Here is a 16,758-nt window from a genome sequence, read left to right as displayed (position 1 = left end):
TCAAGACAAAGACGGATTGTGAAAGATTTTGGTTCGTGAGCCAAAAACTGTAAGTTTTCTTAAACTCGTCTTTTACTGATATGGTTGCTTGATAAAGTTTCTTATGATTAATTAATTAAGTAATATAGATCTTGTTTAATAACCATGTTAATAATTAGCTCTTGTTAGTGTAATTATTCTTTTCCGCATTTAATTGGTTATTTAAGGTGCAATAATCACCAACAAATTCACCACAAAATTCTTAGACACACAAAACATCAAACTGTTAGGAATATTGCCCACTTGAAGATAATGAATAAATGATTACTAAATTCGATAATAAGATTACTTTATTAGCATTATATGATTAGTGGGTTGAGTTCTAAACAATTAGAATCAATAACAACTATCTTCCATAGCCTCCGTATCTAACTGAGTCACGTGCTGGGCACCTGAGTTCGGGCGGTGTGCTAAAACATGGTCGATGACTGATATACGCCTGGAAAGCTATATCTAAAGTCATATATGTGGAACACATGGGTGAAGGCTGATCACTATGTGGGAGCATTCTACACTTGTGGTAAGTGTACGACCTGGACAGGTCTTGGTGTAGATGTGTCGTTTAAGGACCGTTACGACACACTAACCGAGGCCACTATGATGGTCACAGTGAGACTTGATCTAAATCCTGAAGTGATCATGGACACTGGGTTATGTTACTGGGCTCTTTGACTCATTCGCTAAAAGGCTATTCATGCTAATCACAGCTTATGTCTTGGGAGTTTTCTCAGAGCATGATTCGAGTGGGAAGTGATTTACAGATACGGAATCCAGCCTTCCTGAGAGAAGGTTAATGTTCACTCACCTAAGGGTTGATTCCAGAACCGATAGATTGCTAGCACTTTCGAAGTAAGTAACGTTCGAAAGAATCTTTCGCTGGGGAAGCAACAATGCTTAGGGCTGATATGTATCAAGAGAAGTATAACGGAAAAATTGACTTCTCTTGACACGGGTTGAACCTGGAGGATCTTGATCACGAACTGACTATATCTGTGGACACTCGTCACGATGAGTAAATATAATTCTAGTATAAAGGAGAGTTCAGTCTTGGCTTACAAGGTGGAGTATTTGACCAAGATTAGACGAATCGATGGACAAAAGAGAAAGGACTATTTCGTCTTTTTCATCGGATTTTGTTAAGCTTCTATTACTAGGTCCATAGTCCCCGATTCAGCTATGATAAAGGCAGATAAGAACTTTCGTATAATAATGTTTATCATTATTAAATCTCACTTGCTGTAATTGTGATTGACAGCATTAATTCTGGAAAACGGGTATTCGCATAATTAAATAAATATTTATGGTAGAGTTGTTTATTTATTGTTTGATCAAGTAAATAAACAATTATTAATTATTTGTTTATTGTTGGATCAAGTAAAACGGGTATTCGCATCCTTGAATGGAACCTAGTCACTCTAGATTCATTGATTGAGTGGGAGCATCCTTAATTGGAACCTAGCCAGTCTAAAATTCAATAATCGAGTAGGAGCATCCTTAGCTGGAACCTAGCTACTCTTATTCATTGACTTAGTGGGAGCATCCATAAATGGAACCTAGCCACTAAATAACCAATATTATTGAGTGGGAGCATCCTTAATTGGATTCTAGTCACTATTGTTCAATAAAAGAGTGGGAGCTTTCTTTAATGAAATCCAGCCACTTGTTGTTCGATAAATAGCAAACATCCTTCATAGGATTAAATCCATCATTGAAGATGGCATCCTTAACCGGAATGTATATGCTATTGTTCAATAATTAAAGTGGAAGAGTAATCAATGATTATCTTGCCACATAAATCAATGAATTAAAAGGAAGGATAATTTTGAATTATCTTGTCGTTAAAATCAATAACCTAGTGGGAGCATCCTAGAATGGATCCTTGTCACTCTCATCAACAATAAACTTTCCTTAAATGGAAAGACATGATCTTGAGATATCACTCTCGATCATACTAACTTGTCTGAAAGTTATTAGCCCATATTTAATAGATCTACCTGTTAAGCTATTAGCTTAAAGGAATAGAGAGGTCTATAAAAGGATTAATGAAATGGTTTAAGCTTTATAAGCTATAAGGTAAGGGATTGAGCCCTTAAGGAGAGACATTATCATAAATGATACTCTTCTTTCTGATACCACAAACCACTTCATTAGGGATCTTCAAAATTGAAGATGAACTGTCCTTTGAGGATGAAGTTCCAATAACATAAAGACATGGATCGAAGTAGTTATACTACTAAACCTTTTGAAATATGAAAGGTAGATCCTAAGTACTTAACAAACTAGTCATGATTGTACATGGATGTTTGTTATAATCGATATTTTGAGAATGATCGATAAGTATAGCTCCTAAACAAGTGTCATGAATAAAGTCATTACTATTTAAGTTCTAGACCTCATTATGACACAAGTAAATTGACTGAGCTAACTGTTTCTAAAATTAAATTTAGAAACGACATGCTCGTTCCATTATGTCTCAAACATACTTATTGATATAAGGTATGAGCTCAATGTTGAGGCTATTGACATTGTCTTTAAAAGGACTAATAATTAGACCTTAGACAATGTCGTATTTCCGAGAATAACTACATGTGTTGTAAACACTGTAATTTCTGGAAATAGTGAGATACTTAGTTATTTAAATATAGTAGATCCTTAAAGTCCTGTGTATATATTGAATATGAACACGACAAACAAGGATGAACTATAAATAACCAAGTAATGGAAATAGGTCAATAAAGTTCTTATTTAAACACGTTCAATAAATCACACTATAGTAAGTGGTGATGAGATCAAACCATGCAATGGTGCAACCTGTTTTGGCACCAAAGGGATGTACACCTTGATAGGGAGACTTGTTATCTTTAGATATAAAGTCTGGTGTATAATCTAAAGGTATGCGAAGTGTTAATTTGTTCTAAAGTAAATTTATTTACTGTGAACAAATTGATTTGACCTTAAATGGTAAGTCAAAGAACACTTGCAAAAATGCATGAACTAGAATAATATGAAAATGGGACATATGTTAGATCGACAAAAAATGATAGAGTATAGATAAAAGTGGGAATCCATATGATGGGAATCTCAATCATGGGTCAAAGTCTAAACCGTCTATAATGATGGCAAAGAATTAAATTGGCTAAAGGAAACTTATCTTCTCTGGTCAAAGTGGGAGATTGTTAGGAATATTGCCCACTTGAAGATAATGAATAAATGATTACTAAATTCGATAATAAGATTACTTTATTAGCATTATATGATTAGTGGGTTGAGTTCTAAACAATTAGAATCAATAACAACTATCTTCCATAGCCTCCGTATCTAACTGAGTCACGTGTTGGGCACCTGAGTTCGGGCGGTGTGCTAAAACATGGTCGATGACTGATATACGCCTGGAAAGCTATATCTAAAGTCATATATGTGGAACACATGAGTGAAGGCTGATCACTATGTTGGAGCATTCTACACTTGTGGTAACTGTACGACCTGGACAGGTCTTGGTGTAGATGTGTCGTTTAAGGACCGTTACGACACACTAACCGAGGCCACTATGATGGTCACAGTGAGACTTGATCTAAATCCTGAAGTGATCATGGACACTGGGTTATGTTACTGGGCTCTTTGACTCATTCGCTAAAAGGCTATTCATGTTAATCACAGCTTATGTCTTGGGAGTTTTCTCAGAGCATGATTCGAGTGGGAAGTGATTTACAGATACGGAATCCAGCCATCCTGAGAGAAGGTTAATGTTCACTCACCTAAGGGTTGATTCCAGAACCGATAGATTGCTAGCACTTTCGAAGTAAGTAACATTCGAAAGAATCTTTCGCTGGGGAAGCAACAATGCTTAGGGCTGATATGTATCAAGAGAAGTATAACGGAAAAATTGACTTCTCTTGACACGGGTTGAACCTGGAGGATCTTGATCACAAACTGACTATATCAGTGGACACTCGTCACGATGAGTAAATATAATTCTAGTATAAAGGAGAGTTCAGTCTTGGCTTACAAGGTGGAGTATTTGACCAAGATTAGACGAATCGATGGACAAAAGAGAAAAGACTATTTCGTCTTTTTCATCGGATTTTGTTAAGCTTCTATTACTAGGTCCATAGTCCCCGATTCGGCTCTGATAAAGGCGGATAAGAACTTTCGTATAATAATGTTTATCATTATTAAATCTCACTTGCTGTAATTGTGATTGACAGCATTAATTCTGGAAAACGGGTATTCGCATAATTAAATAAATATTTATGGTAGAGTTGTTTATTTATTGTTTGATCAAGTAAATAAACAATTATTAATTATTTGTTTATTGTTGGACCAAGTAAATAAATGATTAATTGGGTTTTAAGCAATTGGGCCTTGCACACATGAAAAATTCGAATTAGGGTTTTTGGCACTAGGAATTTGCGCAAATCCCCTTGGCCGTGTGCCATCAAGTTCGAAATTTTCATAATTGGTATTTACCAATATTTTCTCTTTAGTTGTTTAAATAAAGGAGAGAGAATAATATAAGATATTTTCCTATATTTTCTCATTATTTAAAGGAGAGTATTTAGGAGAATATTTAGGAGAAAATTTAGGAGAATAATATATTCTTCTTTATTATCTCACTAAATAAATTATTCTCTATTTAAATAAAAGAATAATATCTCATAGATATTGATCTGATGGATGATAGAAAAAGTAGGATTCACTTGTTGAGATCCAAGGGCCTAGATTAAATCCTCTAGTGTGAACACAATAAAAGGAAATAAAATATTCTGGAAGATTCCATGAATATCTCCTTTTACTACTATAAATAGGGGTTCATGAGAAGGCAAAAATAAGCAATTTTTTGAAGCAATTTTTGGTGAAAATTTCGTGCTCTCTAGCCTACCTTGGCCGAGCAAATCACTTCTCTTCCCCTCGGAAAATTCGTTTCCATTCTTAGTAAAATAAGAGCGAAATCTCGAAACACGTAGTTTCGTGATCTAGTGAGATAAAGACTGTGCCCACTCATCTTTCTTATTCGTCTCGGAGATTACGTTTCGGAAGACTAAGGTGTCATCCTCGAGTCATCAAGACGACTCAAGACGAAGACGGATTGTGAAAGCTTTCAGTTCGTGAGCCAAAAACTGTAAGTATTCGTTTTTCGCTCTATATCGGTTGCTTGACTTATATGCTCTCGTGAATTAAATTAATTAAACATAACTAGATCTTGTTAATTATAATCATAATTTAATTAGCTTATGATCAGCGTAATTAATTATTTTTTCCGCATTAATATGGTTATATGGTGGAATCATCTCAAAAGAGGCGCATCGGAGCGATCGTTCGTGTCCGATGCACGCTCGATCCACCAACACAAACACCCTATGGGAACTACATCTATTAGAGAGATTACATAGTAAAGATCTGATAATGAAAAAAGAAACGAACATAGAGGGAGATAGACATAGAGAGATATAAGAGAGTTAATTAAGGGCGGAGACATAGAATACCGGAGATACAACCGAAGATAACAAACTTCAAAGAAGAAAAAAACAAGTGAAGAGAATATGGTTTTCTTTTGATCAGGGGAAATAATATCCACTCCTTTGTTATGTTTCAGATGAAGAGTTGCGAATCGGTCCAGCCCCATATTGCCCTGAGAGCAATAGAACATTTTGTTAATACAATCAGAGCAAGGTACATTGAACAATGCTATCTGAACCTGCTTATTTTTAATTCACAATAACACAATGATCCTTGCCAAGCATCAATTTGACACAGATATGAGTCACAGATCAAAGAAAATTGGTTGTAGACACTTACGACCAGAAGACCCATACTTGAAAGAAGGTATCCATCGTCTAACTGTGATGTTTGATCATTGACTTCTTCTCAAAGTCAGCCCCATAAAGTATACCAACGGTGTCGTCATAGCTAGAAGAACAAATGAGTAGGCCCACAATAAAAGCAAAATTAGAAAGAAGAAGAAAAAAAATTGTATTATGCAGTGCAATTGAAAAAAAAAATTGTATTATTGACTTCAATTGAACGAACATATATATATATATATATAGAGAGAGAGAGAGAGAGAGAGAGAGAGAGAGAGAGAGGGGGGGGGAGAGAAAGAGACCTTGTACGCTTGTTATCGTGAGAGATATCGGCGACGATGCAGTGAATCTTGAGAGAAGCCATCATTTCAGTGTAGCGGCGGATGTTCACGAGCCTTTTGATCTCATAGTCGCTGAGTTTTTTGGGGGCTATAGAATCGATTGCAGAGAGAGAGAGAGAGAGCTAGGGCTTCTGGTCAGAGAGCGTTCATTTTTTTGTGGCAATGGTGAGGAATCGCTGGAGGCGAGGAGCGGCGAAGAAGAATGGAAGATAGTGGTCCCGTTTAGCATAGCTTATTCATCTATGTTTTAGTCTTTAAAAAAAAAAATTTAAACCGCTTGTTTGCGTTTGGTAAAACAGTTTTTAGAAAAAATTTCAAACGCAATTTTAGAAATTGTACATAAAACGGAAAAGTTAGGAATCCTAACTTTTGGAAAAAGCGTTTATGTATCTTGATATACAATTACTTTAATATCCTCATTTTTTTGTGAAATCTCGAAATTATCTCATAAAAAAACTTTATCTAATTTATATTAAAAAAAATAAAAAATATCTAATTTATATTAAAAAAAAATATTAAAAAACTTTATTAAATTTTTTTTGTTAATAATTAAAAAACTTTATAATAAAAATAAAATAATTTTTTGTTGTCCATATATATATCTAATTTATTATTATAATTCATATATATGTATATAAATCATCATATTAATAAGGGTCGGCTAAACAACTAGCCAAAACAACAACCCTACTTTAAAATTATAGCCTAACTATTAATATATATTTAGGAAAATAGCCAATTTATCATGACAACATTCCAATATTCCAATACTACCCTTAGGTTAATATTATTAACTATCATAGTAAATAATACCGTCCATAACAAAAAAATTAGTAAATCTAATTAACAATAACAAAAACTACAGTAAATCTTATTTGCCGTAACAAGAACGACAGTAAATCTTATTTACCGTAACAAGAACAATAGTAAATCTTATTTACCGTAACAAAAACAAAAGTAAATCTTATTTACCGTAACAAGAACGGCAATAAATCTTATTTATCGTAACAGGGAAAGTATCAGAGATGAGAATTAGTGAATCTAACTGTAAATACGATTCACTAATTATTTCCGTGAACAATCGAGGACAATAAATATAACAGTAAAAGTATCAGAGATGATGATTAGTTAATCTAACAGTAAATACGATTTACTAATTATTTCCGTGAACAATCGAGGACAGTAAATCCGACAATAAGTCATATTAACCATTGACAGTTAATAGTATTAAGTGTTTCAAATTCTTTGAGTTTCATTTGCAAGTTAATAGTATTTTTTCGTTGTAAATATTATTTACATTGACGGTTAATAATATTAAGTGTCAATGTAAATAATATTAACTATTAATATTTCACAGTTAAAACTTCTTTTAACCCCAAAACACTGTACGGCAAACATGGTTGCTTGTTTGCCTCTCTTTCTCTGCTCATTCCATCCCCAATCTTGCAACCGACGTTCTCACCATCTCCTTCCCCTCCGAAGTAAGGTCTAGCGAACTCTGTGTTGGAACGAAGCGGAGAAACCCACTGAACTTCTAAACGTCCAGGCCAAACCGAACACGCAAACTGCCAAGTTTCTGAATCGCTTCCTTTCGAGATATCGGCGAACAAGCTAATGTGAAGGGTCTTATTGCCTATGTCCTTTGGATCACGAGCATAACCGTCGAACATCGTAGCCCTGATCTTGATATTCTCATTATCTCCAAACTTTCTGCTCATCGTAATGCATTTCTCTCCATACCGGTCTTGTACAGTGAATGATTTATACTTCACAGCATGCTATACGAATTTCGGTGTGAATCGATTATTAACAAAAGGCAAAAACTTAAAAGAAAAAAAAATTGAAAATCAGATATTTTTACACAACTAACATGGAAATTCAGGATATTTGATTTTAGTTAACATCCGAAACACGATCAGAGTTATATTCAAGCTTAATCAGTGTTTCAAAATTTTCTTTTTTCCATCGAATGAAATTTTGAACTTTCTCTGCACGGAAACAGATTCTTCAAGAAAGAAAAAGGACGAACCTCGTGCGGAGGATCGAATTCCAACCGGCGATCGATATCTTTGCCAAGTATTCGAACGATGTTGGCGTCGAGCGGCGATCTCGGAAGAATCTCATCCGACAGCTTCGAGCTGGTCAACGCGGATCTTCGTTGTACCAGTCTCTGCAAACGAGCGAGATCGAGCTTCGTTCCTTGTGGCTCTCCACCATAGCCAGAACTCTCTCCAAAAGTTTCGGAAGCTCGAGCTCGCCTGAGTTTCTCCGTCGTTTCTCTTCTTCATCGCCAGATTTAATCGATTTAGTGTTGAATTGGGGAAAAGGGCAATTTTGGAAACTCTAATTAGTGTGGGCTATTTTCCTAAATAATTAAATAGTTAGGTTATTATTTTAAGCTTCCCCAAATAAAGAGGCTAGTTACTTACAAATCTCTATTAATAATTATTATTTAATTTTTAAAAACATGTCTATTTTAATCTTTTTACTATAATATATTTATTTTACCAAACGCAAAATCAGCTTTTGTTATAAACACTTTACCAAACATCTGTAAGTTAAAAAAAAAACCTAAAAGCGCTTTTTTTTTAAAACAAAGCTATGTCAAACAGTACCAGTAAGAGACGAAGAATAAAAACGCGTGGAGAGACGCCAAATAAAAAAGCCAACAAAAATAAAAAGCAGTTAATAAAGAAAAAAAGCGTCCAAAGCAAGAGAATATGTGTGGGTATCAGCGCAAAGCAGTTAATTAAAAACCAAAACAAGAAACAAAAGAAAAAAAAAAAAAAAAAACTCCGACGTGTCGTAATCTTATTGATTTACAAATAGTTACGACGAAAGTGAATAGCCACTTAACATTCTCACTTATTATATTATATAGATATAGATATATATGATGTAATTGCTTTTATAATATTAGAGTTTAAAGGTAATTTTTCAAATATTTCTAGTTTTATCTGATGAAAATTAATGGTTCAAGTAAAGATGGTTCAAAGATTCATTTGGAAACTTCGTTTTCTATCTTTAAAATTTTACCCACTGCTTACAAAATTCCTTCTCCCTACTGATCATTAGATTCAAACTCATTGGCCCAAATTACTTTCATTGATCCCGCTCGGTTCAATTTGTCATATGGGGAAAAGGAAAATTCGGCCTCATCGATGGATCCATTCCTCAACCTCATGTTGCTCGGTTCAACTCATTGGCCCAAATTACTTTCATTGATCCATCTCGATTCAACTTGTCATCTGAGGAAAAGGTAAATTCGGCATCATCGATGGATCCATTCCTCAGCCTCATGTTGCTCATCCTTCCTTCGATTACTAAGAAAGCATAGCCGAGATTGATGTTGCGCGATCCATCTGAGAGGTTGTTGCACTAGCATATCTAGATAGCGAGAATTCTTCTCAAATGTTCGACATTCAAACTCGATCTATGCATCTGAAAAGGGGGAGAACATTGTCACCCATTATTTTATTTATCTCACTAAGCTATGGCATGCGGATTTGTTTAACCAACTTAATTGAAAAGACCCATCTGATGCGGATGTTTACATGAATATGCTTTCCAAAGATCGTTTTAATTATTTTCTTGCAAGTTTGCATCCATCTCTAGATGATGTTTGTGGACGCGTCTCAGTCTAAAACAACTATAGGTGATCAATGTTACGTTTGTTGAGATTCTTCGTGAAGAACACATTTAAAAAGTTATGCTCAAGCCCTCAAACACTTCAATCATACCGTCATCAAATATATATGCTATGGTTGCTCATAATTCAGATTCTCGCGAGCCGTGCAAAACAACTATTTGGTGCAAACATTGCAATCGGCCTCACCGTACCAAAGCCATGTGTCGGAAACTACATGGAAAACCCACTAATCCTCTTGCAGTCAACGTGCCTCTGACCCTCGGAACCAGTCCAATAGCCATAAACTAGATAACTAGAAGTAGCTATCAAATTGCTCTCAAAGGCACAAATTAACCAAAACGGTCAACTCCTTGATGGCTCGTGGTGAAAACACATTCGCTAGTTCAATCTTCACTAGATTTTGCTAGTGAATCTTGAACAATTGATTTTGGAGCTTCCAAATATATGACAAGCACTCGCTTCCTTTTGTTTTTATATCTTTGAGTCATCATTCCAGACATGACATGGTAATCTTGGCTGATCATGGTGGGAGTAAATATCTCCCCCCTCCATCTAGCGAATTGGATCGGCCGAGCCCACAGCAAGTTCGGCCCAAAAGAGGATGATCGTCAGAAAGACCCAAAGCCCAGTTCAACCTGATAAACCTGGGTACGCGCAAGAGCGGTCCAAAACATTATTTCGAAGAAGTCTAAGCTCGACCCAGGCCCGTAGATGTTCCTAGACGGTCCCGCCGAGGAATTTGAAGTTCGAAGTCATCAAAGAAACGGTCAAATCGCCTAGAAGAGTGGAGATGTGCGCAAGAATAAAGGATCGAAGACCAGTTCTGCACGTACACGTGCATCGATCTGAAGACGAAGGAAAGTCAGCAAAGTGACTATAAAAGCTCATTCTATCCTCGTTCAGAAGGACGGATTTTGGGAGGAAGAGAGAGATTGTGATATTATTTTCTGAAGCTTATTTTCTGTTCATTTCCATTCGAATTTTTCTTATTCTTATAGAGCTTTATTCGATTATCAATAAAAAAAGGAACATCCTTTCGCCCTATTTATACTTTTATTTATATCGTTTATTAATTTCTTTCGGATTCTAGTTCAGTCTTCATAAACGGATTCTGAGACCCTCTATTTATATAAATAAATATACTAGATAACTCGAAATAATCCAGTGTAGATTGTTGGGTCGAGAAATAGGTTCAACAATTTGGCGCCGTCTGTGGGAAACTTATCGGAAACCTAACGCCGAAGAACACAGATCGGATCTGAAAGAATGTCTTCTAACAGCGAGCACGAAATCCCGATCTCTGGAGCTGATCCAGAGACGCGGGCTCTCCTGCTGAAACTCGTGGAAACCACCGCCGAATTCCAAAGGTCAACCCGATCCCAGCTCGATAGCTTGACCGCTGCGCAATCTTCGCTTCAAGAGCAGCTCGACGCTGAACGAGCTATTCTGCTGAGTTCGACCGGTCCGTCTACCGCGAACGGACGAAGGTTCGTCCCGCCAGGAAGGCGACTAAGCTTCTCTGGGATCCACATGTCACCCGACACGGCCGGCCCTAGCAATACAGCCGGAGTTGGTCAGTTTGATGGGCAGGTTGAGGCCGGTGTTTGGCAAGCTCGACCGACTCAAGGCGACCTGCCACCCCCACCTCCAGGAGGCCCTCCTCCTGGATATGTTCCCCAAGTCGTTGACCTCCCTCACGAGGGAGGAGTTCCTGAGGAACCGAATTATTTTGAGCCGATAGCTCGCCCGAATGAAGGAAACCATCAAAGAGGAGAAATCCGAACTGGGGGAGAGAAGTTCGCCGAAGGAACCCCGAGGGACGATCACCCCGCGTTCAATGCCTTCCGCCAGATGGTGGAGGAGAAGTTCCGGGCTGTCGATTCCCGAATGCACTATGCCACGAGTTCGGCCCCTGAGATCGACCGGTTGGTGGCAGACACCGGTCGAACTCCTTTTGCTCCGTGCATCACCCAGGTCAGGATTGGGGACACCGGGAAGGTCAGGCTCCCCAAGTACTCCGGTACTTCTAACCCAAAAACATACGTAACAGCCTTTCGCATCGCGATGGGGCGAGCATGTCTGCGAGATAACGAGCGAGAAGCAGGGTTTTGCCAGTTATTTGCCGAAAACCTGTCAGGAACCGCCTTGGACTGGTTCTCACGTCTCGAAGAAGGATCCATAAGTTCTTTTCAACAGCTGTCGGCCGCGTTCATCAAACACTACTCAATGCTGGTGGAAGATGAGGCGACCATGGCGGATCTATGGAACACTCAACAGGCCAGAGACGAGACCTTGAAAAGCTTCATGGCAAGGTTCAAAACCGTCATGTCAAAAATCCCTTCCGTAGAGGGGGAGTCGGCTCTAAACGCTCTAAAAAATGGACTATGGCACGAATCCAGGTTCCGAGAGGAAATGACTGTAAACAGACCACCCACCATCGAGGACGCAATTCATCGCGCTTCGAACTACGCGAAAGCGGAGGAAGAAAGGGCCCTCCTATCGAAGAAGCATAACCTAAGAAAAAGCCCTTCTATGACACCTATTCCAGCCATGACCAGGACACCTGGGACGAGACCCCACCGAAACAATGAATGGAAGAAGTCTGCGAACATCCCGGAACACGCCTTTAACGTGAACAATGAGGGAGTCCCCGAAGGAAGCACCCCGAAATGGCCACGTGACAAGAAAAAATACTGCGACTTCCACAAAAACTACGGGCACGACACTCTGGATTGCGTCGTAGCCCGAAAAGTACTTATTGAAAAGTATAAAAACGGAGAACTAAAAAATGTCGACTTAGGACCACCGCCCCAGAAGAAAGAGCTTAACAATAACAGAACCCGAGGAAATCCCTCCTCGAAAAGGGGAAGAGCAAATGAGGACGACAACGACGTCCCCCAAGCAAAACCCCGGATCGACTACATCATGGGAGGTTCAAAATTTTGCAGGGATAGCATAAACTCGATTAAGGCACACCAACGTCAACTTAAAGGTACACCGAGGTCACCTGGGTGCCGAAAGGAAGAAGACACCGCGATCTCATTCAGTGAAAGCGATACCAAAAGGCTATACGGACCCCATGACGACGCTTTAATCATCGAACTCGAAGTGGGTAACTGCGTAGTAGCCAGAATCTTGGTTGACGGAGGAAGCTCCGTAGATGTTATATTCAAAACCACTTTGGATAGAATGAACATCGAGGAGGCCGAAATCGAGCACAAGCCCAACCAGCTGTCAGGATTCAATGGGGAAGTCACACCTTCTCTAGGAATCATCGAACTCCCTGTACGGGCTAGAGACGTAAACCGAATGGTCGAGTTTACCGTTCTCGACTGCCCGTCCCCGTTCAACGCTATCCTAGGGAGACCTTGGATACATGGAATGAGGGCGGTACCATCAACTTACCACCTGTGCGTGCGATTTCCGACCCCCAACGGGATACAAGAGATCAGAGGGAGCCAAGAGGCATCCCGAATTTGTTATATGAATAATCACAAAAGGATCATCGAAAAGCACCGCCCAGAAGAAAACGATTCGGAGGATCCAACTAGCAAAGAAGCCAACGAGGGCCAATAGCAATTAATGACCATCGGGGACGAAATCACCTTCTCGCCTCCGAAGGAAAGTTCAGAGGAAAAGGATGAGCCTAATACGGAGTCAGTAACACAGATTCAAATAGACGGAACCGACCCCGAGAGATGTGTAGGCATCGGAGCCAAGTTGAAAGGAAGCGTCCGCCGAGAACTAATAGCGTTCCTGAAGAAGAACAAGGGAACATTTGCGTGGACGATAGAGGACATGCCAGGCATAGACCTCGAAATCGCCGCGCATCAACTCAACATCGACCCCAGTTACAAACCTGTGAAACAGAAGCGTAGGAAACTCGGCCCAGAAAGGGCTAAAGTGGTCAACGAAGAAGTAGACCGCCTCTTAAAATCCTGTTTAATACGCGAAGTAAAATACCCCGATTGGCTCGCCAACACCGTCGTCGTCAAGAAAAAGAATGGCAAATGGCGCGTATGCGTCGATTATACCGATCTTAATAAAGCTTGCCCTAAAGACAGCTTTCCCCTACCACACATAGAGCGCTTGGTGGAAGCCACAGCCGGCCATAAAGTCCTGTCGTTCATGGATGCATTTTCAGGATACAATCAAATCCGGATGCATCCCAATGATCAGGAAAAAAACCGCTTTCACAACCGACAAAGGCATCTATTGCTATAAGGTGATGCCCTTCGGGCTCAAAAACGCAGGAGCCACATATCAACGCCTAGTGAACAAAATGTTCGCCGACAAGATAGGAATAACGATGGAAGTCTACATCGACGACATGTTAGTAAAGTCACTACAAGAAACAGACCACGTCACACATTTAGAAGAATGTTTCAAAGTCCTAAACAGTTACCAAATGAAGTTGAACCCGTCCAAATGTACCTTCGGGGTATCTTCTGGAAAATTCCTCGGATACATGGTAACTCAGAGGGGAATTGAAGCCAACCCGAACCAAATACAAGCGCTCCGAAATTTACCTTCCCCCCGAAACAAAAGAGAGATCCAGAGGCTAACCGTGCGAGTGGCAGCCCTTAGCCGATTCATCTCTCGGTCGACCGATAAATGTCTTCCTTTCTATAAACTCCTAAGAGGAAACAAGAAGTTCGAATGGATAGAAAAATGCAAAGAAGCGTTCGAACAACTAAAACAATACCTAGCCAAACCCCCAATCCTAGCCAAACCAAAAGTACGGGAACCACTCTACTTGTATGTTGCCGTATCGCACACCACGGTCAGCGGAGTACTCGTCAGGGAAGAGCGAGGAGACCAAAAACCTGTATTTTACATCAGCAGATCACTCGTTGACGTAGAAACAAGATATTCGGCAATGGAAAAATTAGCCTTGGCCGTCGTCACAGCAGCCCGAAAGCTACGACCATATTTTCAATCCCACTCGATAGTCGTAATGACCACTCAACCCTTACGATCATTCCTACACAGCCCCAATCAATCAGGAAGATTAACCAAATGGGCCGTCGAGTTAAGCGAATACGACATCGAATATCGCATTAGGACAGGCGCAAAATCACAAGTTCTAGCCGACTTCCTCATCGAGCTCCCCGCAAACGAAAGCGAAACCACGGCAAGCGCCGGATGCTGGACCCTTAAAGTCGACGGTTCCTCCACAAAACAAGGGGCCGGGATCGGGATACATTTGGCATCGCCACATGAAGAAGTAATCGAACAATCCTTCCGCCTGGATTTCACCGCCTCAAACAACGAAGCCGAGTACGAGGCACTAATCGCGGGATTACGCCTGGTGAAAGCTGTAGGAGCAAAATCCGTATCCGCCTTCTGCGACTCGCAACTCGTCGCAAATCAAATCAGTGAAGAATTCGAAACAAGAGACGAGCATATGGAGGCATACGCACAATTAGTAAAAGAGATGACGAAACAATTCGAAAAATTCGAATTAACCCGAATTCCTAGAGGAGAAAATACCATAGCTGATGCCCTCGCCGCCTTAGCTTCAACATCAGACCCCGCAATAAGCCGAATCATACCGGTCGAAGCAATAAAACAATCTTCCATCACTACCAAAATAACGAGCATAATGGTAATAATAGAAGAGGGGGACTGGAGAAGGGATATAATCAGATATATCTCCGAAGGCCACACCCCGACAGATAAACAATTGCGCCGAAAGCTAATCAGCCAAAGCGCAAGATTCTCCATAATAGACGGAGTGCTTTTCAAAAGAAGTTTCTTCGGAGTATACCTGCGATGTATAGGAAAAGAAGAGTCCAAACGCATCTTCTCCGTAATACACGAAGGAGAATATGGGAACCACGCGGCCGGAAGAGCCCTAGCCATCAAAATAAAAAATCAAGGGTACTTTTGGCCAACCATGGTCGCCGACTGCGAACAACATTCGCGGAAATGCGACCAATGCCAAAAGCACGCCCCAAATATCAAACAACCAGCCGAAGAACTATCTTCCATATCTGCTCCATACCCATTTCTAAAATGGTCTATGGATATCGTCGGCCCCCTAGCCAAAGCACTCGGGGGCTAAAATTCATCCTTATAACAACAGACTATTTTTCCAAATGGGTTGAAGCCGAAGCATTCACCTCAATAAGGGACGTGGACGTAAAAAAATTTATTTGGAAAAATATAATTTGTCGACATGGAGCGCCACAAGAAATAATCACTGATAACGGCGCACAATTCATATCAAAAGAATTCCGACGATTCTGCGCAGCAGAAGGAATCACTTTACGATTCTCGACACCCCGATACCCACAAGGGAACGGACACGCTGAGGCTACCAACAAAACAATCGTTAGTAACCTGAAAAAGAAACTTCTAGCCAGGAAAGGGCGATGGGCTGATGAACTCCCCGGAGTACTTTGGGCCTACCGCTCGAGTCCGCGAAGGCCCACCGGGGAAACCCCGTACTCTCTGGTCTATGGTGTCGAAGCAATATTGCCCATTGAACACGAAGTCCAAACAATTCGCACCATGTACGCGAACGATCACGAGGAAACTAACAATAAAATGCTATGCGACTCCCTCGATTTGACAGACGAAAGAAGAAATCGAGCCCTAACGCGCATGAATTTGTACCAACGATCAATCGCTCGATACTACAATAAAAGAGTCAATTTCCGAGAATTTCATACTGGAGATCTCGTATTGAGGAAAGTGTATCAAAACAGGGCCGAAGAAAATGAAGGAAAATTGGGAGAAAACTGGGAAGGACCGTACCGAATCTCAAAAATCCCACGAACGGGCGTCTACAAGCTTGAAACGCTCGACGGTATCCCAGTACTCAGATATTGGAATATCATGAACCTAAAGAAATATTACTGTTAAAAAGTAATATCATAACAATCGAACTACGTAAGGCTTGATCCCAAACATGGGTACGTAG

The 16,758-nt window shown here is 39.9% G+C and overlaps 1 protein-coding gene across 1 annotated transcript; it reads right to left on the bottom strand.

Moving 5' to 3' along the window:
* Positions 1–7,524: 7,524 nt before the first annotated feature.
* Positions 7,525–8,469, bottom strand: LOC149394036 (uncharacterized). Its single transcript, XM_089618243.1, has 3 exons — positions 8,440–8,469; positions 8,211–8,351; positions 7,525–7,959 (listed from the first exon to the last, which is right to left on the bottom strand). Exons 1-3 carry the CDS (start codon positions 8,467–8,469, stop codon positions 7,525–7,527), a joined length of 606 nt encoding a protein of 201 aa, XP_089474369.1.
* Between the last annotated feature and the right edge of the window lie 8,289 nt (positions 8,470–16,758).

Source organism: Urtica dioica, chromosome 6 (genome assembly GCF_054948205.1).
Source record: "Urtica dioica subsp. dioica isolate 48M chromosome 6, U.dioica_male_clone48M_v1_H2, whole genome shotgun sequence".
Lineage (NCBI taxonomy): Eukaryota > Viridiplantae > Streptophyta > Magnoliopsida > Rosales > Urticaceae > Urtica > Urtica dioica.
Note: the sequence above shows the minus strand (reverse complement) of the source record. Positions and strands in the feature narration are given on the sequence as shown.

Excerpts from the sequence above, each read along its gene's own strand:
- LOC149394036 (XM_089618243.1), bottom strand. The coding sequence starts at position 8,469 with ATGAAGAAGAGAAACGACGGAGAAACTCAG. Across the intron at positions 8,352-8,439 it reads GAAACGACGGAGAAACTCAG|AGACTGGTACAACGAAGATC; the intron begins GCGAGCTCGAGC and ends GCTCGTTTGCAG. Across the intron at positions 7,960-8,210 it reads AATTCGATCCTCCGCACGAG|CATGCTGTGAAGTATAAATC; the intron begins GTTCGTCCTTTT and ends AAATTCGTATAG.